Here is a 27,604-nt window from a genome sequence, read left to right as displayed (position 1 = left end):
TGGGGTCCTAAATATCAGAGAATCTCTCTTGGCCTATTATATTTAGAATAGAGCCTCATCTAATACCTACTCATTTACTCTTCTGTACCTGGTCTCTTAGTTTTCTGTCCCTGAAACAAGCACAAAGCTTTCTCTTTTAAAAAATAATTATCGATCAATTATTTTATGCCAGCACTGGGGAATATGTTGAAGCAAGGCTGCTAATTGAGTTTGGAAATTATGAGTTGATATTTATGGATTTCTTTTCTTTCTATAAGGTGTATAGAGAAGATCCCATGTGGCCTCCTTTCCTTTTTTCCTTCCTTATCACCTCTCTCCTTTCCTCCTTCCCTTCCTTCCTTCTACTTAAAACTATTGGGAAAGAAAGGCTCATAGTGGTGGGTCTTTAGATTAAAAAGAACTAAAGTAAGATTCATCTATACTTAAAGAAAACAAAACCTTCTTACAGGCATTTTGTCTCAGACGTGTCTACTTAATTCTTAAAGTAATCTTTTACAATTACTCTGCATACTTTATACTTCTGTAATGGGTAATCTAGTATTGTTTCCATTACATATCTGGAAGAGTGTGAGTACCCTTTTTATGTGTCCTGTATTTTTAGATTCATAATTAGTTATAATTCTAACTTATTTAGTTATATGAAGTTTACACTTCTGTAATTGTTTTTAGAGTAACTAGCACTTCACATTTTTTTAGAATTGGTCCTTTTTGTTTTTTGAAATCTGTAACGTTTTAATTGTTGACATTTTCATGTGTGGCGCTAAAAACCTCTGAAAACCTAGATTCTTATATTTACCTTTTGCCCCCACCCCAGGAATCAGAGATGGAAACAGAAGAAGAGGTTGACATTTTAATGAGTAGCGATATTTACTCTGCAACTTTATCAACCAAATCAATTTCTTTCACGCGTGCCCAAACAGGATGGCTTTTTCGGGAAGATAAAACAGTATGTGCAAATCGAGATTTTTACACTTTAAAAATTGTTTAGTATTTAATGTTGCCAAAATAATGTGATGGAAATACAGGTAGAAAGAAGTATCTTACTTACTTGTTTTCAAGTAGTTTATTCTCTTCTCTTTGAACCCAAATAGGGAATTATATTGGTTGGTTACAGAGTTGGAAGATAGGAGAAGCCAGGAGAGAAAGTTTAGTTCATTTGAATTTTATGTTGAAAAATATTCTTGTTGTTTGTTGCCTTGTTATTATACAGGGAACAATGTCTTCACATGGTTCCATTATATTTCTAATGCTTTATTTCTTAGGAAGACCACAAAGAAGCATATACTTTTAAATTCATTTCTCTGGACCTTTTTTCTTTCTTCTTTTAGAATTTTATACTATTTACTTACCCAGTATCTGTCCCTCAGTATTCCATATATTTGACTAAAATTAAATAAGCTTACATTTCTACAACACTGTAATTAAATTAAATCTCAGTGGCGGTTTCCCCATTAGTGAATTGTAAATTCTTTCCATAATTCCCATTTCATCTGTCAGCAAGAGGTTATATAATATATAATATTTCAAATACAATATGTTCAAAATATATTCAAACATTTTTTAGTTGCATGTATGAAGAAGCATCTTATAAAATTTTAAAGTCAAGGATAAGTAACACATTAGGTAAGGGCCAAGATTTTAAGAATTCTATTTATCTTTTATTACACACAGTAGAAATGAATATATCCTCATTAGAAAGACAAAAATAGCCTGTAATAGTCAGGGTTCTTTGAGAAACAAAATCAGTAGGAGTTCTGTATCTCTCTGTGTATGTGTATATATCTGCATATAGATGTATATATACCTATAGACAGAAGGAGAGAAGGGTGAGGGAGAGATTGATTTATTTTAAGGAATTAGCTTGTGTGAATGTAGAGGCTGGTAAGTCTGAAATTTTTAGAGCAGTCTAGCAGGCTGGAAATTCAGGGGAGAGTTGATATGGTCTTGAGTTTGAAATCTGCAGGCTAGAATCTCAGGCAGGGTTTCTGTGTTGCAGTCTTGAGGCAGAATTGCTTTTCCTTTGGGAAACCTTAGTCTTTGCTCTTAAGGCCTACATTTGATTGGATATGGCCTTTCCATATTATGGAGGGTAATCTGCTTTACTTCAAGTCTGCTGATGTAAATTTTAATTAATCTAAAAAATGCCTTCATGGAATTCCCTGGTGGTCCAGTGGTTAGGACTCAGTGCTTTCACCACTGTGGCCTGGGTTCAATCCCTCATTGGGGAACTAAGATCATGCAAGCTGTACAGCACAGCCAAAACAAACAAAAAGCCTTTGTAGCAACATCTAGACTGGTGTTTGATTGAACAGTTGGACATCATAGTCTAGGCAAACTGACATAAAATTAACCACCACACAGTCTTACACATAAAGCTGAAAAATCTCCCTTGACCACTACTCACAATCCCAGAGTCCTTTGCAGAAGGTTATCCAGCTGTATATCCCCCAGACCTTTCTTTATGCTTTATGTACATAAATATCTATCTATTTATGATTGATAGGTTTATTTTTCATAAAGTGTCATTTTATCTATTGTTTTGCAACTTTTTTTCCCCCAATGTCTTAGAAGTGTTTTCTTTTCAGTAGTATTACTTCATTCTTTTTAGCAACTGCATAGTATTCCATAGTATGGATATGTTGTAATTTATTTATCCAGTCTCTTATTTTTGGACATTTAGATGGACACACATTTGTGTCCAGTTTTCTCCCACTATAAATGATGTTATGTTTACTATCCTTTTACATGCCTTTTCATTGTCTTTTATAGATAGCAAGAAATGGAATGGCTGGATTATGGGGAATATACATTTAAATTTTTTTATTGATATGATTTATTTTTAATAAATGCTTTTTCATTACAAGATTTTAAAAATTGATCATTATCACTTGAGTGTTTCCCAACCACAGAAAAATTCTCACTGTGAGATCTAGGTTCATCAATTTTCCTCTCTAAACCTATTTGGCAACAAGTACCATTATAGGATTCCCAGTTGTGAGATCCTACATTGCAATCCATTTGTTGGCTTGAAGTCTTATTTGTTTGTACTCTGTTCTTCTGGACAGCATTAGAAGGATCACTTCAAGAGAAGATAAAAATTGAAGCTGCTGTTCATCTAGTGCTACTGCTAAGCAGCTCAAAGCTCTTGAAGAGTGTCTAGGTGATCTTCTTAAATCTTTGACAGGTAAGGAGGGAGTCAGTAATGCTTATGGTTCCCATTTTGTAGGTAGAAACAGGTACAGAATGCCTTGCTTTCTAATGACTGGTAAGGAAGCCACCAAAAGCAAGGTGGAAATGGAAGCAACAATAAACACTTAGTTTTGGAATGCCAGAAAACAGCAGCAAGAGGAGAGCAAGTGATCTGCATGCAGGTAGAAATGGGAAGCTTATTTTCAGTAGTTACTGATCATGTTTTTTGAGGTAAGGTATTTCAAACTCTGACCACCTGTGGGTCTGGAAAAAGGTGAAGGTTAATGTTGAAGGAGCCCTCTTTTCTTGATGTCCTTTTAATCCATTTGAGTTTCCCTATCCCCAATCCATAATATAAATACATAATTATATTGATGAGCAAAACTACTTGGTTGTTCTCCCTTTGTTGAAAGAAGCAAGCAACTGTAACTTGAAGTTTGGGCCTGTTAGAGAATATTGGAACAGGTAATTAATTTTAGTTGTACTAGAAATTTTTATTTCTTTTTATTCCATTTTTTTCTATCTATAAAATGGGAACATTAATTATCCCTGACCCCTCCTTGTAACTCATGATATTTGACTATTAGCTAAATTAAGTTGTCAGATAGTTTTGTGCTACTTGGGAGTAGATTCTAAAGGAATACTATGTGTTGTTTTTACTTACACTTAATTCATTTGCAGATTAACTACCATACATCTTGTGTGTTTTAAATTTTCCTTTACAAATTTGAAATGTGTAATTTTATGTATTTTTTAGCTTAATAGAATGTATAAGATAATTTGATAATTTCAAGTACCAGAGGAATATTTTATTTACATCTAAATGTTATATGTTTATGAAGAAACTGTGTATTACTTCGAAACTTTAAAAAAATCTAAGATAAACTTTATTATTTTGAAATATTTGATTTTGCTTTAGGAAAGGGTAGGAAACTTTTTGGCCGACTTTTATCTGGTGAATGGACTTGTTTTAGAATCAAGAAAAAGAAGAGAACATCTCAGTGAAGAAGATATTCTTCGAAATAAAGCCATTATGGAGAGTTTGAGTAAAGGTGGAAACATAATGGAGCAGAATTTTGAGGTATAACTTTTACTTTTCTTAATTTATAATGTTCTAAAGAGAGAGGGGGTAGACTTCATTCCTGGCATTCAGTGAGTTTATATAAGTATGCTCATAGGTTTTGTTTACCATGTATCACCTTCTATTTTTCTGTGATACAGTCTTTGGTGATTTTTTGTGAACCTGTTCTTGATCTTTGAGTCTTCACTAATAAGTAGATTAAAATCGTTTTGTAAGCATGAAACCTGGTGTTAATTTTTAATCCATGTCCCTTTGCATATATTATTATTATTTTTTTCCTACTTCACCAACTGAAATCTTCTGCTGCTGTGAAGACCTGGCTAAAAATCTACCTACTTTATGAAGTCATTTCTAGCCTATACCTTCCCATAATTTTTTTATTCAGTATGTATTTATTGAAAACATGGTACATGCAAAGAATTGTGTGACAGTAGGAAAAGGGGAGAGAAATCATGGAACTACATAGCTATATGAGACAAGGTAACTTGGCTCTATAATCTTATTTCCCTAGTAAGACGAATTGGAGGGTTTCTTAAATTTTTTTTTATTTTAACAATTTTAGACTTTAAAACCAGAAAAACAATGATTCCCAAATGTTAACATTTTTTATAGCAGTGTTTTTTAGGATTGGGACCCTTTAGTGGATTATGAATTCAATTTGTGGGCTGTGACCCCCACTTTTTTTTTTTTTTTTTGAAGTAGAATCTAAATTCAGATAATAAGGAAAAACTAGAGCACATAGTATGGGTCCTTATTACTTTATGAAACAATAGTGTCAGGGGTGTATGTTGTGTCTACTTGCATATGTGTGACTGCTGGGTTATAGTGTAAAATGTGAGTCACAGTCAGAAAAAGATGAAAGGCTACTATGAGGAGACTTGAATTCCTTGAATGTTTAGCCTCTCCCCTATGGTATTGTGCCAGATTGCATTTTCAGGATAGACAAACTTTTCAGAATAGTATGCCAGGTCTCAACTAATTCATGGTGATACCGTGTGTGCCAGCAAAATTATCTTAATGTTTAGAAAGTTTATGTGTTGAGTGAATCAACCATAGTTTAGTTAAGTGAGTATAGGATGTAAAGTGCTTAAGAATCCGCATTAAATGTTTAAGTTAAAATTGTGATCCAGTTTAGTGTGATCGTGTCCCCTTCCTACCAGATCCTCTTTGCAGTCCTCATTTTTCTTTTGTCCTTGGGTTAGAACCTCACTAGACTTTATTTTCCAGAAGCCTCCTGGTATTTGCTAATCTCTCCATCAGTAGGAGGTAATAGGATGTGATATGCTTAGGAAATAGAAATGGAGATGGATTGAAGAGAGGGAATGATAAGCCTAATCTTTTGACAGAGCTGTTACCCTTTCCCATTGTTAACCAGACATAAAGAACATTTCTTTGGACTATATTGTGATTTAAATTTTATAACAGTTCTTTTTTAAAAAATGATTTTGTTGTGGTGGTGCTTATTGCTACCTTTGTTTAATTTTGGCAGCAAACCATTTTGGGATGAGTACACAAATATTTTCTTTAGGGCAGAGATTGTAACTTGATGCACTTGAATTGGTAAAGGGGTCTTAAAATGACATTTTAATCACGTATAGTTTGACACGTTGAAATTAAAACATAGTTTAATCCCAGATGTCTATATAATAAAACAAAATAATATGAATTAAATAATTAAGCTTCTGACTTCTGATCAGATCAAAGGAAGTAGTTCCTGGGCATTGTGTGAAGTATTTTTTCATATATCATCTCATTTAATTTTTAATTATCACAATGACCTAATGAGATAACTATCATTGCCCAATTGTATAGAAAGGAAAATGAAGTTTAAAGAAATTAATATATCTAAAGTCACAAAGCTATAAGTAGCAAAGATGGGTTTTGATTCTTGGACCCTTACCCCAAGTTCTTCTTGTTCTTGGTCTAAGTATATTGCTTCCCAGATTGCCTTTGTTAAAGTCTCTTCTTTGTGTGTAACCAGATTTTCAACACGTCTTAGCAATTCTTACAAAATATTGTGAAGCTGAAGTTGTAAAAGGAATGAGAGAACGTTGCTATTGGTAAAAGTAGTCAAAATCAGTATTGTGGTGTTTTTTTTAATGATGTATAGAGAACACATTAGTAAAAAGCATGTTTTTGGCTTTGGAACATTATTGAAAATTTCAAGAACTTAGAAAATATGTGTGACTATTATGATTGTTTTCAAAAGACATGAAAATATTATATATATATATATATGTATATATATATATATTTTTTTTTTTGGCCATGTTGTGTGGCTTGTGGGATCTTAGTTCCCCAACCAGGGATTGAACCTGCACACTTGGCAGTTAAAGCGTGGAATCCTAACTACTGGACCGCCAGGGAATTCCCAAAAATATTATATTTTAAAGCCACATTTTAATAGAATTTCAGTTCTTAAAAATGTATATCCTTTTCAGAATGCATTTATGTTCTTTATTCTAAATGAATAGCTTTTGAGTTTCTTTTTTTTTCAGACAAATATTTGTTTTAATTTCTATAAGAAATAGCTTATAGGTAACACTTAGAAGTAATTATTTGCCTTTTAACTAGTTTTGCCATTTCTACTCCTTTTCCCTCTCCTTTCCAGACAGTTCTAATATTTAGTATATATTTTTGACAATATTTTTTATAGTAAAATTTAAGTGCTCAGAAATTCTTAAGTTATGGACACTTGCTCCTCCACTTTTGGTGCTTTTTTCCACTTTGTTCTAACCAATTATTGTTGGAGGGGGGAGTAATGCCCCATTTATACCTTAGACAGTCATTGATAAAAGCATTAATTGTATGCAAGCTATACATACAGAATATTGAGTTAAACTGTATTAGTGATTATGTACTTTTTAAATATATAAAATCAAAATAAGAATATATAGATATAAAATACATGAATGTGTTAAACTTCCAGAAAATTTTGCCATATAAAATATTAGGATTCAGCAAATCTAGCAATAAATCAAAACTATTTCTTATATGCTTCAAGAAAAACAGGCATTAAAAGTTTGCATTTAATTGTGTAGGAAAGGTTTGATTTCATTTTAGTTACAGAGCCTACTGACTTAGGGAAATAAACTTAGAAAGCCATCTGGTGTCCTGTGGCAGCCTTCGTGTCTTCCTGTTTCATTAGATAGTTATGGGAACAGTATAGTGGGAACACTGATGGGTTCAACTTTGAGTATCAGTATATAACAAAGGATCAATTAGAATAAACATAAACTAAGAAAGACCTTATTAAAATATAATAACTGATATTCATAATGATGAAGTAAAGTGCTCAGTGGAAGTTTAAATTAGATTCATTACAGTCTCTACTAAGATAGGGAATGTGTAATGTATAGTTTAGAAAGAATTCTATTGGAAATAGTAGAAACTGCTTAGAGAATTTTATTACCTGGAAAAATATACTTATATGACATGCTGCATTATCTAATCATGCCAGGAAAATGATTCTTTACTATGATTATATATATATTATATACATATATATGATAATATATATGTGATTTTATATATATATAATTTAATATATATATATATAAACACTCAGTTATAGCCAAATGTATATACAGGTATTAAATATATATAGGTATTAAATAGACTGGAAGCAAGAGTAGACAAAAGAGTAGACAATTTTAAGCAGTGCTCTGAAAGAGAAACTGACCATGATCTGCTTAGTTAGACAGATATTTGGGTGGAGGTGTGATTAACCTTTCTGGGTTGGAGCATCAGTGGTAAATTTTTTCAGTCATTTCTTCTGTTTGTTACAGCTTCTATTAGCTTGTCTGCCTTCTGCAGGATCACAAGACACTGTTTTACCTAATGTTTTGCCACAATATTTATGACAGTCACTATCTATTAAGCCCATTTGTCATTCTGTTAATAGCCATTGCCACATACCATACTATTGTGTGTAGTATCACATTTTATATATCATATTTGGTATTGGTTATGATATAATTTTGGCTGATTATAACAGTAACTTAAACAAGACGAGAGTTTATTTTTCTCTCATGGAAAAATCTGAGTTTATATGGTTTCTTTGTTCTGTGAGTTAATCTCAGACCTAGCCTTTTTTTTTTTTTTTTTTTTTTGGTCTTATTTCTCTACCATTTCTAGGATCTGGCCTTCATTCACATGGTATACGATGTTTTATTACCTGTTTAGCATTCCAACCATTAGGAATGATAATTGCTAATAGTAATTAGGAAAGAGAGGACATGCCTGTTCTGTTTGAGTACCCAGTCAGAAGTTGCATACATCACTGCTGAAATCCCATTGGTTAGAACTTAGGTGTAACTAATTTAGCTAGCTGTAAAGATATCTAGAAGTCTTTAATCTAGGAAGTCATGTGTCCAGCCAAAAATTGGTAGGGAGGTTCTTTTACAACAAAGAACAGGAGATAGATTATTGATTGAGTAGACAATTAGTATTCTCTAATGTCTCATTGTTAGATACATACCTGATGCTTCAGTTACCACATAAACTAGTAACTGTCACCCAATATATACCTTCAATTCTGACCTCTTAATCACCAGATCTATAGTATTTTGCCTACCTCCACTTGGATAAACATAGGTATCTAAGATTTAGTATGTTTAAATCTGATCAGTTTTTTCATTCTTCTTATTTTCTCTGTCTTGAGTGGTAACACCATTATCTACTACCATTACCCAAACCAGCAATCTGAAATTTGTCCTTGGACTTCTTAGCTTTCCTTAACCTCTGTGTCTAATCGATTACAAAATCCTAAAGATCTCATGAATCTATTTCTCTTCTTCCATTTTGAAATAGCTTATCATTTCTCATTTGGATTACTGAGATAGCTTCCTAACTTACTCACTGCTACCAGAATGACCTCTCTGAAATAGATTGAACTATGTAAAGCCTCAATAACTAAATGTATAGAATATTTACTATGTGTCAGGCACTATTTTAAGTATTTTATGTTAACAAGCCAGTTTTATCCTTACAACGACCCTCTGAGGTTATGTAGTTGACTAAACTGAGACAAAAGAGGTTAAATAATTTGTCCAAAGTCAGCTAGTAATTGGCAAAGCCAGGATTTGGTCAGTCTGGCTCCAGCATTTGTGTTCTAAAACATTATATTGCTCAAAATATTCGTCCATTGCTCTCTGAGTAAAATACAATCTACTTAGTGCACAAAACCCTTTCAAACTACTTTTTCTCTTCTGTGTCTTGCCCTCTTACCTTGTATCTTGCTATTTTTCCTTCATGTATGCTACACATGAAGGGAAAAATAGCACCACACTTGTAGTTTCCCAGTACAGCATGCTTTTTCTCACCATTGTACTTTTCTCAATGTCCTTCATTTGGTTATTTTGTTCTCTTTCTTTTAGACTTCTCCACCAGGAACCACCATTGCTGGCACATCTTTTTGGCTCTTCTCAGTGATTTTATGCCATCCTCTTGATCCCTCTATCATAGCACACCCATCCTGGATTATAATTATCTACTTCCTGTGTGTCTCTTTGTAAACTTCTCAAGGGCAGAACGTCATCTTTCATATTGCCTGATGCTCAAAAACTGTTAGTTTCCCTTCTTCCCCTATTCTTCTGTTGCTACTCAGAGATCATCTATGATTTCTAACCAACAAAATCTGTGGCCCTTTTTTCAGGCTTCTTTCCCTTTAAAGTCTTTGTTATGATATTGAAACAGCCTTTTCACTTCCATGATACTTGTCTTGCATCTTGTCATGATACTTGATACTTGTCTTGTATCTTGTCATGATACTTGATGCTATGTTTTTTTCTTTTCCCTTATTGATTAATATCTGGCTCCCTTCTGTCCTCTCCGCCCTCCCCCCGGCAAATCTGTGTAGTTTTTAGGACTCAGTCATCAGTTCTCTGTTTTATTACTTTTCATTTAGTCAGAGAATTCTTAAACCATTATCTCTAAATATGATTTCTCTCCTTTTCTTTTTGTAACTGCCCTCTAGGAACTTCCAAGTATAAAATAGTTACTATTATTTACTGAATCCTTTATACTGTGCTAGGCACTAAGATTTTCCATACACTATCTCCTTGAATTCTTAACTATGAGTTGGGTGGTCATATTCCCATTTTGCAGGTGAATTAAATTGACAATAATATAAATAACATGCCCCAATTCACACAACTACCAGGTAGTGGAGCTGGGTGGGATTGCAGTTCATTTTTGTGTCTTCAAAATCCTTGATTTTAACAACTCTAATATGCTGCCTATTAACATCTTAAACTCATTATATCCAAAACTATACTTCTCTGAATGGAACCTTCTCCCAGTGTTATTGTTCATTTTGTTATTTATGTGTCTTTCACTTATTGCCCTTTTGCTCTACAGTTTGTGGTGTTGGTTTTTCCTTAGCAATTTTCGATTTCTACTGCCTCTCCCTTAGTTCTTTATTGCCAATTCATCCTATTGTGATCCAAGCTCTTAGTTAACAAAGATGAGGTGTAAGTTTTAAATCTGATATGACCTTTACCACTGTTGTTGATCTCCCTTTTGAACTTTCCTCCCTAGTTCAAATCAATCTAGTGTTTTCACTGTTAATTCTCTCTGTCCAAAATATTCTTTTTATTTTCTTTTCATTTAAATTTGAGCCTCAATCCCCTAGTCTCGATTTATTGTCTATAGAAAACTGCTCTCTTTTCTGAATCCCTGTATTACTCAGTTTTTTGTAAGCTCATTTGATCTTTAATCATTTAATACTTTGTATTCCTGATTAACTATTCATGTTTGTATGTGTTTTTTCTTTCCAACTTTGAATTGTAAACTCTGTGAAGTCAGGATTAGTTTTTATACTTCTCTGTAGTTCCCACGTTCAGCATCTAGCATAATGCCAGGGACATTTTAGATGATTAAAACATCGAATGGGGCTTCCCTGGTGGCGCAGTGGTTAAGAATCCGCCTGACAATGCAGGGGACACAGGCCGTGCTCCACAACAAGGGAAGCCACTGTGGTGAGAACCCGCACACTGCAATGAAGAGTAGCCCCTGCTCACTGCAACTAGAGAAAGCCCATGCACAGCAATGAAGACCCAACACAGCCAAAAATAAATAAATTAAAAACAAAACAGAACAAAAACAAACAAAAATAGACATCGAATGAATGGATTTTACTACTTTGACACTTTTCTTTTTGAGATTTTTAAAATGATAATAAATATTATTGGAGCTTAAATCACCATGGAAGTATCTCAGAATAACCTCTTAAAGCATTATATTGAAGAGATTAAGTAGATTATAGTTTATTGTATGTTTTAATTTTATATTTTAAAAAATATAATTTTCTTTTCTCCCTTCCTCTTTGTCTCTGTCTCTGTATCTCTCTTTCTTTCTCTCTCCCCCTCTCTCTTTGTTATTTTTTGGCAGCCAATTCGAAGACAGTCCCTTACCCCTCCTCCTCAGAACACTATTACATGGGAAGAATATATATCTTCTGAAAATGGAAAGTAAGTGTTGTTTTGTTTGTTTATATATTCTTTGGTTTTTAGAAAAATTTGTAAAAACATGGATATTTAGGCATAAAATTTTTTTTACAGAGAATCATTAATATAGTTTCATCTGAAGCAGTTCTTTTTCCTTTTAAAAATATGGATGAAGGGGCTTCCCTGGTGGCACAGTGGTTGAGAGTCCGCCTGCTGATGCAGGGGACACGGGTTTGTGCCCTGGTCCAGGAAGATCCCACATGCTGCGGAGCGGCTGGGCCCGTGAGCCATGGCCGCTGAGCCTGCGCGTCCGGAGCCTGTGCTCTGCAACAGGAGAGGCCACAACAGTGAGAGGCCCGCGTACCACACACACACACACAAATATGTATATATGGATGAAGCATGATGAGGGAGAAGCATCCCTAGTTACATTCTCTTTTTGAATAAGTTGTAGAGCCTTCTTTTTACATCCCTCTTGCCAATTTATATACACCAAAAAACCTATAGGACATTGTTCTAAGGAAATATGAGGACTTGCCCAATACAGTTGCTTATTTGAGTTTTTGCACTGTATGATGAACTTTATATTCTGTTATTATCCAGAGTCTTCGGCAAGGTATGTAAGGCTACTCATTGTTTATCTACTTTTTGCCTTTCCAAGCTCATCTCCTGTCGTGATCTCTTTGTTTCAGCCTGTGCCAGACTACTTCTTACTATGCTTACCCAAGATGTTTGCTTAATGGTTATATTGCTAATACTTAGTAGAGTACCTGTTACATAGTTTTTGTATCCAGTAAGTACTTATTGAATAAAAGAATGATGAATGAGTGGTTTATTTTGAATGAATAAATAAATAAGAATTTTTTTCTGGCTGCCCATGTCAAAGAAAATACAGTCCTTTGTAGAAAATATTCTTTTGGTGGAGAATAAAATATTACCTACCCTCATGCTTAGTAAGAAGTTGTCTTTTTTTTTTTTATGTTGAAAGGTTATTGTTATACTTTTTCTAACTTCTCTAAAATGTTTCCATCTTATAATATTCTACAAGTAATGTAAAATTCTGTATTCTTTATATCACTTCTTATTGATCAGTGCTGAGAACCATAGACAGTAAGAGATTGAATTGAATAAGTGATTTAAAAGATATAAAATATTTTTAAAGGTTGTTTTTTTCTATGGATTTGCTTTGTTATTAAAAATAGTGATTATTAAAATTCAATATGAAATTTTCTGGGTTTTGATCATATTCTTCTGAACTTTTATGCTTTGCTATTTTCTTTTTCTTGTTACCCTTGCCTCATTTATTATGTTTCATTCCCTTTTAGCATAATTTTATTTCTATCAGAGTAAGAAAAGTTGAAATACTAATGAATGTCATTGGAAGATGACAGATTCTTCTTGGGAAGATGACAGCATGTGGAAAAAATTTCCTAATACTTTCTTTCTTTCTTTCTTTCTTTCTTTCTTTTTTCCTTTTTCATTTTAGAGCTCCTCATCTGGGTAGAGAACTGGTGTGCAAAGAGAGTAAGAAAACGTTTAAAGCCACAATAGCCATGAGCCAGGAATTTCCCTTGGGAATTGAGTCGTAAGTTTGCTATTAACTGCACAAGTTTGTGAAAGAAGCTGTTGAACTCTAAATGCTATAATAATGTTGGCATCTGAGTGGTGCATTTGAGGCCTTTGAAATGTAAAAGCAAACAGCCATTGCTTTGACAGTGTGTCGTGCCCCTTCTAGAAATTTTCCAGCTCACAAAATATTAACATTTTAATTATTTTAACCAGATAAATTTTTGAATAATTATTTTTTAATTACAAAAGTAATTCATGAATACATGTTTATTGTAAAAAGTAACAGTTGGGAAGTTTATAGAATAAAAATGGCAGTTTTCTTTCACCTCAGGTAAATAACTGCTGTATTTTTGTCTAGATTTTTTTCTGTTTTTTTAGATTTTTTTATAAAAATGGGGGAACAGTCTACAATTTGTTCTGTTAGTTCCTTTTTTTCTTTTAAAAGTGAGTTATCATGGAGTTCTTACAATAAGTACATTATTATCTATCTTTTTCTTCTTTCCTTGATATATTGTAGTATTGATATACTGCCATTTATTTTATCATCCCCCTACTGATAAACATTTTAATTATTTGTAGTTTGTCACCCTTATAAACAGTACTCCTGGAGTACTTGAATATATCCTTCCAAACCTGTATTCATCAGATGCTCATTAAAAAAAATTGATTTGGAGAGATGGATGGAATATGAGGTGGGTAGCTAGAGCCGATTCTGACAGAATTGTACCTTTAGGCTTCTCACTAAAGTAGGGGATGAATTGAAGTCCTAGCCTTTCCTTTGTAGATCCTTCCACTTTCAGTCTGGGCTAATACATTAAAAAAAAAAAATTCTCACGGAAGAGAGCAGGACCCTTCTTTTCTACAAATTCTGTGCACCTCTCATACTCCTCAATAGCCAGGCTTTGGAAGAGTAGATAGAATTTGGTATACAGTCCTCAAGTTATTGATCAAAGAGAGAAATAAATAAATAGTTCTCAGAAGATGCAGGAAGGGAATTAGCCATACATACAAATCTGCATAATTTATCATATCTTGGACCCAAATGACTCCATGATGCACCAGATATATACTCTAATGAAGAAGAATCATGTGGCAAATTATAAGATGCTCTCAATTTTAGGAGTTATCCCAATTTCAGAGATGTTAATATGTGAAAAAAAATGGGTATTTTAGAATTTATAAAATGTGGAATTATAGCCATTCCCCCTGCAAAAAGTAAAATAAAGAATATAGATAGCATGTAAAAGCCAGAAAAAGAACTCATTCTAGAATAAAATATAAGTCAAAGAACAGAAGAAAATTTCTTGTAAATACTATAGGAAAACATAAAAAGAACATGAAATTGGTAAACTAGATCACCCTAAGATGAGATGATAAGACAACAGAATGAAATGAAAAGGAGATTGTAAAGCTAAGGAAATAAATTAAGCACTAAATAGCACTATTGCAAAACAAATACAGTAGAAACAACAATGAACAGGATAGATGTGACCAAAAATTAAATTTTTATAGCTTATAGCGAATCCAGTGAAAGAAGAGGTTAAAGAAATTTGAGAAGTAATATTTATGGAGGAGAGTGGTTCAATATAAGGATCATTGCTGTTCCACTTAAATAGAAAGCCTCCAAAATGTAAACAACATAGTATTCAAAATATGATAGAAGAAAATTTCTCTGTATGGAAGAACTAAATCTGTAGCCTAACATTAGGCTCCAAGAAAAATTGATAGAGAAGGATTAGTAATTATTATATTGGTTAAACTATTGTATTTCAATTGTTAATAGAGAGCTCTAAAGGCATTCAGGTGAAAAAGGGTAAAAAACAGCCTGGCCTTACATTTTTTTTACATTTTGACATTGCTGAGGCAAAGAAAGTGTGATCTGATAGTATATCTAGGTAAGATGTCATTTACATATCAAGGCAATTGAAAAGGACACAGAAGAATTCAATAAATATAGCAGCCATGGGCCTTTTTTGAAAGAAAAATATTACTACTTGAAAATGAAATTCATCCAACCAAAGGATAAAAGAAGTTAAGAGACCTCATGAAATTGTAGTTAAGAGGGAAGGATTATAAACTGAAATTTTATGCCAGTTGGATTTCCCTTTAGTATGTAAAAAAGAAACACTCAGTTATCAAATCTATAAGAAATCAAGGAATAATAAGTACGTAAGAGCCCTTCACACATACAAAATTGGCAGTGAAATTCAGGCGTCCAAACAGTGAGGCTAATTAAAGAACTTGGGAATTTGTAGACTTCAGGAAGAAGACTAGTGTAAGCCTTGAATCTGCTGAAATATAGATCTGAAATCAACAACTATGGAAATTATGGCTGCCCAATAAAATGTGAAAGTTATAAACTTTGACACAGTGAAAAGAATAATAAAACAAAAAAACAGGAGGTAGAAGGAGGTGTCATTTTCTCATCTTTAATATATGGAAGTCAGTAATACTGTGTAAGTTTGAAGCATATAGTTATAAAACAACATAAAGACACAATGAAATCAATTTGAAAAATGTTTTTCTCCTTCCATTTTTCAGATTATTGAATGTTTTGGAAGTAATAGCTCCCTTCAAGCACTTTAATAAGCTTAGAGAATTTGTTCAGATGAAGCTTCCTCCAGGCTTTCCTGTAAAACTAGGTAAGAGAAAAATTTTCATGTAAGTTCAGTGTCTGTTAGAAATATGGAGCTGTTTACTAACATTTAAGAAGAAGAAATATGCTTTGAAGGAAAATGGATTTCCTAGTTTAAATTTTTATATGGTTTTTCTGTAATTACATGCATTGATATTCATGTTTTGTCAAATATATAAAGTTCCTGATGAAAACTCTAATTCTACTTAAGTCAAATGTAAGGGATATGCAAATATTTCATTCAAGAGGGTGTGGGTGAACTTATGCACTGTGATAATGTTTTAATATGAAATATAGGGAGACTGGATTTTAGCCCAAATTTTCAGCAGACTCTGAGTTTCTGAATAGTGGGAATGTTTCTGTTGTCAACAGTCATTATTCAGGGATATAGTAATACTCCTTACATTTTATTTTTCAGTCTTAAATGTGTAAACTTAATTTTATTTTAAACAACGATCTTTCAAAACAGTAAACTCTCATTTTCGTATATATTTATCTTCTTAACTATATTAGAAAACTGGGAGCAAGACACTATTTACAGGTTCTTTAGGAGTTGAGGTTTAGATTTAGCATTGATTTAAGCCCCAGGAGGGCCTTCAATACCATCCACTGATCCAGCCTCCAAATATTTAATCACTGCCTGCTGTGTACTGGACCCTTTTCTATGGGGGGGATGAGAGACAGCAAAAAGCCCCTGCCTTTTTGGTGTTTACATTATGTATGGGGTAGGGGGATATTATATAATAATATAATTTTTATATAATTCCTCTGATATATTTTATCTTGTTTTACTCAATATTACTGAAACCACATCTCAGAATAATTAGGCCAAAATGCTTTACTCCCAGAAGTAATGCTTTTATTGCTAAAATTAAACTCGACCTTCTCAACTTTCCAAATTTGGGAATACATTTTGTGAATTAAAATTGATTTTAAAACATGTTCTAACTATGTCATTCTAGATTCCCTTTGTGATGTAAAAGCACTGGGAACCCAGTGTCTACTTGAGTAAACCAGTGATAAGATTCTAGGCAGAAACTGTTAGAAAACTAAAGCTGAGTGTTTGAGCTGTGGATCATTACATGAGTATTTCTGCAGAAGCTTAAAATCCCACTGTAATTGTCTGTAGCCAGAAAATAGTTCAAGCATTGGACTCTCTTCTATATACTGTATTTAAGGGGCACAGTGAACAAACTAGAATAGAGGGTAGGGATTAAATATATGAAACTATTACTGTATTCACATTTTTTAAAGTCCCAAACACAAATCAAACCTCACAATACAAGTTTTTTTTATGAAAAAGAAATACTTTGTTTATATAGAAAGGAAAAAAGTCTACAATACTTTTTTGCAGGCATTTCTCTGATATAGAGCCATATTAACAAGGGATTTATAATTTTTTGCTTGTATACTTATTGTGAATTTGCTTACCTTTGTCTCTCGTCTCTTTGTCCTTCTTTCAAAATGACCATATAAAACTCCAGTCCTACGTCAGTTTAATCTTCAGTCATTTCTGTTTCTATATTTAGGCTAGAAGGTACAATTGAGGGGGAAAATTTGGGTATTGTTAACACAATTACATGTTTTCAAAAGCAGCCAGAGCTTTAAATGCTGATTTTGAATGATCTTTTCTCTGATTTGCTGCTTCCCTCATTCTGCTTTCAAAGGTTAAATTTGAACCTCCTTCACCAGTCCCCATCCCCACCCCCCACTACTTCCTCCCACAGTCTAAGCAGATGAATTTTGTTTTCTTAGTTACAAGAAAAGGCCATCAGAAATGAGACCTCCCTCATTACTCCCAACTTCTCACACAAACTTTTCTGCCCCAAGCCCTATCTTTTCCTCTATCTTTTCTATCTCAGTGGAAGTGGTGTCCCTTTTCTTAGCTTGATTATTCTCTTCATTTGTACTGTGGATCTGTTCTCCTCCCTGCTTTTTTAAAAAGCTTGCTCTATCAGTTTCCCCATATTTCTCCTTTATCTTCCAACTCCTGTACAGCCTTTTTCCTCTTAGCCGTTAGGCTTTGTTCAGGTCTTTCTCCTTTTAAAGTTAAACCAATTAAAGGTCTTTCTCCTTTTAAAATTCAGGCGATCTAGGGAGTTCCTTGGTGGCCTAATGGTTAGGATTCTGGGCTTTCACTGCCGTGGCCCGGGTTCAGTCCCTGGTTGGGGAACTGAGATCCTTCAAGCTGCACGGTATGGCCCAAAAAAAGAAAAGTCAGGCACAGGGAGGTGAGGGGAAGATGGCCAGACTTCAGAAATAAAATTCAACCTATCTAATGAAACAATCCCTTTAGCTCCACCCTACCCAGCACTTGCCTTTAATCTTTGCTTTTCGTAGCCAAGTTGCTTGAAAGTCTACTTTTATCTCTCCATTCTTTCTTTCTATTTATGGGGGAAGGTGAAAGGAGATAAAGGGAGGTAAAATTTTTCTACTTCACTTGAATTGCTAAAGTGATGACACCAGGGGCCTATGATAAATTGGTTATATATAATGTATACCTAGAGCAACCACTAAAGAAGGTGTACAAAGAGATATACTCAGAAACACTACAGATAAATAAAATTCTAAAAAGTAGTCATGTTGGGACTTCCCCGGGTGGTCTGGTGGTTAACACTCTGCGCTTCCACTGCAGGGGGCACAGGTTTGATCCCTGGTTAGGGATGTTCCACATGCTGTGCGGTTTAGCCAAATAAATAAATAAATAAATAGTAGTCATGTAACCTACAGGAAGACAAGAAAAAGAAAAATATATGAAAAAAGAGAGACAACAAGCAAAAAAACAAAAAATGAAACAGCAGACTTAAGTCTTAAGTATATAAATAATTCCATTAAGTATAAATAGTCTAAATAGAACATTTAAAAGATATAGATTGGAAAAACAGATTAAAGAAACATGACTCTACTACATGCTATCTTCAAGAAACTCCCTTCAAATATGATATTGGCAAGTTGAAAGTGAAAGGATGGAAAAAGATATATCATGCAAACATTAATCAAATGATAACAGGACTAGCTATATTAATATTAGATAAAGTAGATTTCAGAGCAAAGAAAACTACCGGGGTGCGGGGGGCATTATATAATGATAAAGGGGTCAATCCATGAAGAAGAATAGCAATCTTAAATGTGTATACCAAACAACAGAGCTGCAGGATAAGTGAAGCAAAAACTGAAAGAAATGAAAGGAAAAATAGATTTTCAATTATAGTGAGTGTCTTCAGCATCCTTCTCTCAACAGATGATACAACAACTTAAAAGACAATCAGCAAGGATATTATAGAACATCTCTACAACACCATAAACCAAAGCACCTAATTGGCATTTATAGAACAGTTTACCCAACATCAGCAGAATACACATATTTTTCAAGTACTCATGGAACATATACCAAGATAGGCCATATCCTGGGCTATAAAACAAACCTTAATAATTGAAAAACAATCACAGTAGAATCCAACTAGAAATTAATAATAGAAAGATAACGAGACTCTCCAGTTTGTGATATTTTGTTATGCACTCTTCTAAATAATTTATAGGTCAATGGTGAAATCTCAAGGGAAAAGAATATATTGAGCTGGATGAAAGTAAAATTACAAATATCAAAATTTGTATAATATAGCTAAAGTCATGCTGAGAGGGAAATTTATAGCACTAAATGCATACATTATGAAAAGAGAAGTCTTAAATCAATAATCTAAGCTCCTACTTCAAGAAGCTGGAAGAACATATAAACCCAAAGCAAGCAGAAGGAAATAATAAAGAGTAGAAATAAATGAAAGAGAATACAGAATAAATAGAGAAAGTCAGTGATGCAAAGAGCTGGTCCTTTGAAAAGAGTGATAAAATCAACACATCTGTAGCAAGACAGATAAAAAAGAATGAAACAGGATAGCATGACAGATCCTGCAGAAATCAAAAGGATAATAAGTGTAATAATGAATGAAAGGGAAAAAAAAGGCATTCAGAGTAGAAAAAGGAAGAAATAAAATCTTCTCTATTTGCAGATGACATGATTCTATGAGTTGAATCCCAAAGGTTCTAGAAACAAACTAGAGTTAATGCATTCTGCAAGATGGCAGGATAAAAGTTAAACATACAAGAATCAGTAATATTTCTGTATATTAGCATTGAACACACTGACACCAAAATTAAATATTTTTTATGATTGCAAAAAAAGGAAATAGATGTAAATTTAACAAAACATTTACAGTACTTGTATGCAGAAAATTATACAACACTGATGAAAGAAATAAAAGAAGATCTAAACAAAAGTAGAGACATACAATGCACATGGATTGGAAGATTCAGCATAGGAAAGATGTTAATTCTTCCTAAAGAGATACATGGGTTTAACACAATTCTTATCACAATCCCAGCCATATTTTTTTTGTAGATTGAGAAAAGATTATTTTAAAATTTACATGGGATGGCAAAGAAACTAGAATATCTATATTTTCGAGGGCTGCATAACAGAATACCACAAACTGTGAGTGGCTTAAACAATAGAAATTTATTTTCTCAGTTCTGGAGATTAGAAATCTGAGATCAGGGTGTCAGCTGGGTTAGCTCCTTCTGCAGGCTATGAGAGGAAATCTGTTTCATGGCCCTCCTCTAACTTCTGGTGATGTTTTTTGGCTTGTAGAAGCATCACTCCACAATCTTTGCCTTCATCTTCACATGGTGTTCTTTTCCTGTACGTGTGTCTTCGAATTTCCCCTTTTTGTAAGAACACTAGCCATTGGGTTAGGGACCACTCTAATGATTCTTAATTTGATTACTTCTGCAAAGACCCTGTCTCAAAAAACAGTCACATTCTTCAGTTCTGGGGGTTAGGACTGGAATAGATCTTTTTGGAGGGGAAAGAATTTGACTCAGAACAATAGCCAAAACAACTTTGAAAAAGAATGAGTGTGAGTAATCAGTCTACTCCATTTCAATATTTACTGTATAGCTATAGTAATCAAGACTGTATGGTATTGGTTGAGATATAAACATATAAGTCAACATAAGAAAAGAGAATTCAAACATAGATCCTTATAAATATGCTCAACTTATTTTTATTTTATTATTATTTTTTTTTTTTGTGGTACGCGGGCCTCTCCCTGCTGTGGCCTCTCCCGCTGCGGAGCACAGGCTCCGGACGCGCAGGCCCAGCGGCCACGGCTCACGGGCCCAGCCGCTCCGCGGCACGTGGGATCCTCCCGGACCGGGGCACGAACCCACGCCCCCTGCATCGGCAGGCGGACCCCCAACCACTGCGCCACCAGGGAAGCCCTCAACTTATTTTTGATAAAGGTACAAAAGTAGTTCAGTGGAGGAAAGATAGCCTTTTCAACAAATGATGCTGGAGCAATTAGACATGCAAAGGTAAAAAAAAATGAAACTCCACCTTAATCCTACAGCTTATACAAGAATTAACTGAAAATGAATCATAGACTTAAATTTAAACGTAAAATAAAACAATAAAACTTAGGAAATAAACGTAGAAGAAATTCTTAGGGATCTAGGTTTAAGCAAAGAGTTCTTAGACTTCACACCACAGCATGACCCATAAGAGAAAAAAAAATCAATGAATTGGACTTCTTCAAAAGTAAAAAAGCTCTTTGCTCTGTGAAAGACCCAGTTAAGAGTAAAAAAACCACAAGAATACTTAAAACTCATCAGTAACAAAATAAACAAGCCAGTTAGAAAAGAGCAAAAGACACAAAAAAGACATTTCACATAAGAGGATATATAAATGGAAAATAAGCACAAAAACAGTGTTGAGAATCATTAGCCATTAGGGAAGTGCAAATTAAAACCACAGTGAGATATCATTACATACACCTAACAGAATGGCTAAAATAAAACATGGTGACAACTCCAAATGTTTGTGCAGCTGTGCAAAAACTGGATTGCTCATACATTGCTGGTGGTTATGTAACATGGTACAGCCACTCTGGAAAACGTTTTAGCCATTTCTTAAAAAACAAACAACTAACCACCCAACTTCCATGGGATCAGTCAGTTGCACTCCTAGGCATTTATCCCAGAAAAATAAAGATATGTTCACACAAAAACCTGTATACAAAAATAAGTTTGTAATAGCCTCAAGCTAGAAACAACCCAGCTGCTCGGTGCAGATTCTCTTCATCTCTTCCACTCTGTGTTTGTTATTGATGTTCATACCGTTAAGTCTGCTGGACACTTTTCTGTTATCTGACTTAACCTCTCAAGATTTCATTCCTTTTGTGGAGTCCTTGTCCCAGTGAAAGCTGGTAGTTTCTCTTCAGATTTCCTCCCACTTTTTGGATAGAGTTCTCTCTTGATCTTCTTCCTGCCTCTCTGACTGCTCCTTCTGGAGCACATCCCTCCTATTACTTTTGTCACCCTACATTATATTCTCATTACATCTGCCTAAACTTAAGCCAGAACATGTTACTACTATGCTCACAACCATCCACTGGCTTTCCATCTCATCCAGAGTAAAAGCTGAAGACTTTTTCTTGACCTAAACCCCGCTTGATCTGGCTGCCTATTTCTTCTCAAACCTCATCTTCTGCTAATCTTTCCCGTACTCATTTGGCTGTAGCCACACTGATCTCCTAGCTGTTCCCAGAATAAACCATACACTTTAATTTTAGGGCTTTTTTACTTATTCCCTCTACTTGGAATTTTCTTCCTCTAGGCAACTGTGTAGTTTGTTCTTATCTCAGGTGTTTGCTGAAAGGTCACTTTATTGAGGTTTTCCTTTGAACCCTAATCAAGAACTCTTGCCCTCAACACTGAAACTCCCTATCCCCCACTTGCTTTATTTTTGCCTACATAGTTAGTCACAATTATTTTTTACCTATTTGTGGTTTGTATCTCCCAACCAGAATGTAATCTCCATAAATGCATGATTTGTTTTCTACTGTTTCCTGGTGTATATCCAATGCCTAGAATAAGGGTCATCAAGGTCATCAAACTTCTTCTGAAAGATAGTAAATATTTTAGACTTTACAGGCTTCTGGTTTCTGTCACAACTATTCAACTGTTGTTGGAGAATGAAAACAGCCATAGACAATAAGTAAACCACATATTCCAATAAAACTTTACTCTGGACAGTGAAGTTTGAATTTCATGTAATTTTATCTGCGTGAAACATTATTCTTTGTGTTTTTTAAAAAACTACTAAATTATGTAAAATGTTTTCTTAGCCCACAGGCCTTACAAGAAAAGGCCAGGCAACAGGCCTTACTTAGTTCGCTGACCTCTGAATTAGAACAGCATCTTTACTTAATAAGCACAAATGAATGATCTTTTCCACCAGAAATAACTGGAAACTCTGTTATCCTTATGTTGATTTTTTTTTTTTTAAATGAGAATATTACTTTCTGCAATAGAATACTAGGCTTGTAACAGTCAGCCTTAGTTTATGGTATGCCTTTATCCTAGGCATTCAACTTAGCTTTCACAGAATCATTTCAGAGTTTTAAGTAACCTTTAGAGTTTATTTTGTAGACGAAATCCTTGAGCCTCATAAATTAAATGATTTGTAGGAATCAGAATCTAGGTTTTATAATTTGTGTTCTTTCCAATAAATCGTATTAGGAATAAAACTGCAGAGTGATTAAAGTATTTGGCCATTTTTGATGTCACATTTCACTCATAATTTCAGCTAGAAATGTATTTTATTTAGAAGAATATTAGGCTGTGGTGGTATGATATTACTCCAATTCTGATGAGATTATTTTTATTCCATATATTAAAGTGATGGATTGTTTTTTAGTGTTTTAAAACAAAATGGATGAATGTATTTCATTTGTATTAAATGAAAAAAAAATCAGCTCAGATTCAGAGTATATACACTACAATCTGAAGAAAAGATATCAGAATGCAAAAAGTACAATGTAGCCATCCCTTTGCCCCAAGAAAAAAAATAGTCTAGTGGAATCTGCCATCATAGTGCTAAGACTGGGAAGCAGTGGGACCTTGAGTTTTTGATGTAATTCTTGATGCTTTGGTGTCTGTCTCTCCTCACAAGTAGCCAAACTCTTCCTGCAAACACCCATACTCAATATTAGATGTATATTAGGATTTCTCTGGTCCTTGAATAACACTTTTTTACATTTTAAGGAGTATAGATATCTCTAATAGTATTTCATAGTTTATAAATAGGTTACCATTTCATTTTACAGTGTTATCATTGATTGTCCTCTCTAGATATACCCGTGTTTCCTACGATCACAGCCACTGTGACTTTTCAGGAGTTTCGATATGATGAATTTGATGGCTCCATTTTTACCATACCTGAAGACTACAAGGAAGACCCAAGCCGTTTTCCTGATCTTTAACTGACACAGAAAATGATGCCATTCAACCAAGGAAGGCTAGAGAATGCAGAGACCCCAGAAGTGAATTCAAATAGAAGGGACAAATGTTTTCATCGAAGAAAAGGGAATTATGTTGGATCGACACATCAGTGATATGATATAATGAAATGGGCCTCTAATAAGAATTCCAGCAAGTTTCCTGATGTGCCATTTTCAGTCTTTTTAAAAATATACATATTATAAGTGTAATAGTTTGACACCTTAATGACCCCAAGTCCTTCTTATGTAAAACAGCTATGAGTGCTGTGATTTGTTTTTAAAAATTTTTACACTTCTTGTTGAAATATATATGCATATAAATATATCTATATCTATATCTAAAACACTCCTGGACCATTAACATAAAGTAAATGTCTTAAGAGATATGAAGCCCTTTTAAACTTGTCATCTTATATTCAAGGTGACCTTTATAAATATTCCTTCAAGCTTTGTTTTCATAAAATGTAAAGTATGTAACATTATGTATAGTTCAGTAATTTGAATGTTTGTTCAATATAATGAACTAGAAGGAATGCAGTTTTCTGTAGCTGAATGAACCAAATGGTAACCATTAAACAATTGCATTTATATGTTGCAATACACTTCAGAAGGAGCATTCTCTCTGCAGGGAATAAGGTACCTCCTTTAGCACCTTAGTGCAATTCATTGTGGTGCTATTTGTTTTTACCTGAATTCTTTCTTCAATGGAAAATGTTTGTTAATAATCTTCCTTTCATAGAAACTTTTTTTTTTTCTAAACTTGAGTTTAAAAGTCCTTTTTGTGTTCATGATGAGCATGCTTAAAGATATTCTTCTTCCAAATCTGAGCACTTTAAAAAAATTCCAAATTTTTAAACTTGCTTCCTAATAAGTGCACATCATTCTGATTATTTTGTTTTTAGTGGAATATGGATGCATTTGTGTCAGTTTTAAAAACAATCCACATATTTTGGGCATCCCTACATATTTAATGCTTTCAAAATAAGGAAAAAACATTTTATATGCTAATAGAATATATTTGTTACAAGTTAAATTCCAGAAACATACACAAGATTGACAATTCCTACTGTTTATTTTTTTAAGTCACAAGAAAATATTTATTGATTTTAATTATCTCCAAAGTGTTAAAATCATGCATTATTCATTTTTGCACATAAAAATTTTTCATACTTATTCCAAGATGGTTTGAAGGTCCAACAATGACAATAAATTAGGGAGAATAATGTATAACAGTCATAAAATGTTATGTTGTATTAAAGAGCTTAGCTAAGGAAATGTTTTTTAAATGTATCTTGAAAAATGTGTCAAAATGCATCTGTCAAGTTTTTTAGAGTGACCAGTAACTTTTTTCAGGATTTTAAATAATTTGAATGAGTTTAGAGACCTTTATTGAAGAGATGGCTTAAAAATCCGAAGCATCAACCATAAGAAAAATTTTGTAATAAACATCTTGAAAGCTGCATCTTCCATGCTGGTACATAACTACATTGCATATGTTGACAATTTATTAAATACATTTTATAATGAAGAAAAATAATCATAGTTAAAAATTCAAAGACCAGTTTCTACCTTATGTGGGTCTGTTGAATTTTGTGGAAAGGGTGGGTAAACCCAGACTAGTTTTGTTAAATAGAAGTTGATCCCTATTATTTTGGGAATGTTTGTTGGATTTAGAGATTCTATTATCCTGTCACTGATTATATGAGGTTTGAGATACTGAAAGGCAATGATCACTGTTGCTTTTAGGCTCCCTTACTTTGTGGGAATATGGTATACTTTCAGGAATATACTGCAGACTTTTTTTGTAATTCATTGGGGAAAAAACATGGTAAATTGCAGCTTGGGATTTATCAATTTCCTAAAAGCTGTGACTGTTTTGCTGGGGTACACTGGAGGTAGGAAGACTACTGAAAACTTTTGCACTTGAATTTTGTTTTTAACTTTTTCTTTCATAAAGAATAGTAGAGATTATCCATTCCAAAATGTCTTTTATCTGATCACAAAGGACAAGCAAATGTCAGTATCTCTTATGATGGTAAAAATAGGAGTTATTTAATGCAAATAAACTTTTCACAGTATTAGACTTTTCAAAATGTGCCTTTTAATCCAGCTAATGAATGAAGCTATATGCCGTGTTTCAAGTAAGTAGATAAAAACGCTATATATTTTGATACTCTTATGTGGTAATCTAGATTTTGTAATGTAGGTTCATAAAATTCTCTTTGCCTTCCATTTGTGACTGAAAAAATTGTTTAAAATTGGGGGGCTATAAAATGGTTACCTTAAATGGCCGTTTAGAAATGTTCAGTATATCCTGCCACCAGTATGGTTTCAAAAGAATATAGGATTCTTTAAGAAAATTCCCGAGAGACAGTTTGCCTGTCTAGACATTCATGTACAGAAAATTATCAAGATTCATAAAAAGGGAGGCATAAAGCTGATGCTCTGATTATTTTGAGTATAGCTACATACAATTGTCTAGACATGAACACATTTCAGAGAAGCTGATAGCCAACAGAAGCTGAAAAAACTATTCAGTTTTTCTCCTGTTTAGAACTGGTATTGAGCCCCACTCACACTAATAAAAATATGTTTTCACAGTGTTATTCATGCATAGCTTATCATTCACATCTTGGGGAAGGGTGGTGAATAATGAGTGCTTAAGTGAAATTTCTCCCTAGTTTTCACTAAGCCTAAAGCAGACAAAGAGCTTGTTTCGAGGCCACAAAAGGACTAAAGAAAATACTGAGTTGCTTTTGCTCTTAACTTTTATTTGTCACAATATGGTTGAGAAAAAGTTGTAGAAAACGGGGTGAATTCAAAGTCCTACTTGTAGTATGCTAGCCTCTGAAATTGAGCAAATTACTTAGTATGGACACACTATGCCTGTGCTTAACTCCAGCAAAAGGTATCTTAACTGTGTTTTCCAAAATTAACAAAATGAATCCTTACCAAAGTTGCTATACTTGGGAACTTTCAAAGACAACTGACAGTGAAACTTAGATAAATGGACAGGAGGTATTAAATCACTTGTAAAGACATTAAAACTAAACTCAGTAAAAGCCCATCATTTGTATATTATGAGCAAAAACTGCTTTTGTAAAGCATTTTATATCAGAAATCTGGGCCAATAGTATCTTAGAATGCCATCTAAAAATGTCATCTCAATAGCGCACACACACACACATATATTTTTTTGTGGTACACGGGCCTCTCACTGTTGTGGCCGCTCCCGTTGTGGAGCACAGGCTCTGGACGCGCAGGCTCAGCGGCCTTGGCTCACAGGCCCAGCCGCTGCGCGGTATGTGGGATCTTCCCAGACCGGGGTACGAACCCGTGTCCCCTG

General features: G+C 33.8%; 1 protein-coding gene across 1 annotated transcript in view; it reads left to right on the top strand.

The window, feature by feature from the left end:
• The window catches only part of ANKRD13C (ankyrin repeat domain 13C), an 80,608-nt gene extending 54,269 nt beyond the window's left edge, over window positions 1–26,339 (top strand). The window contains exons 8-13 of the mRNA XM_032648343.1: window positions 815–946; window positions 4,109–4,270; window positions 11,663–11,742; window positions 13,205–13,303; window positions 15,829–15,929; window positions 24,110–26,339. Coding sequence (XP_032504234.1) covers window positions 815–946; window positions 4,109–4,270; window positions 11,663–11,742; window positions 13,205–13,303; window positions 15,829–15,929; window positions 24,110–24,240 — 705 coding nt within the window. The 3' untranslated portion in view covers window positions 24,241–26,339. The remainder of the gene's footprint in view (window positions 1–814; window positions 947–4,108; window positions 4,271–11,662; window positions 11,743–13,204; window positions 13,304–15,828; window positions 15,930–24,109) is intronic.
• The last annotated feature ends 1,265 nt before the right edge of the window (window positions 26,340–27,604 follow it).

Source organism: Phocoena sinus, chromosome 1 (genome assembly GCF_008692025.1).
Source record: "Phocoena sinus isolate mPhoSin1 chromosome 1, mPhoSin1.pri, whole genome shotgun sequence".
NCBI lineage: Eukaryota > Metazoa > Chordata > Mammalia > Artiodactyla > Phocoenidae > Phocoena > Phocoena sinus.
Note: the sequence above shows the minus strand (reverse complement) of the source record. Positions and strands in the feature narration are given on the sequence as shown.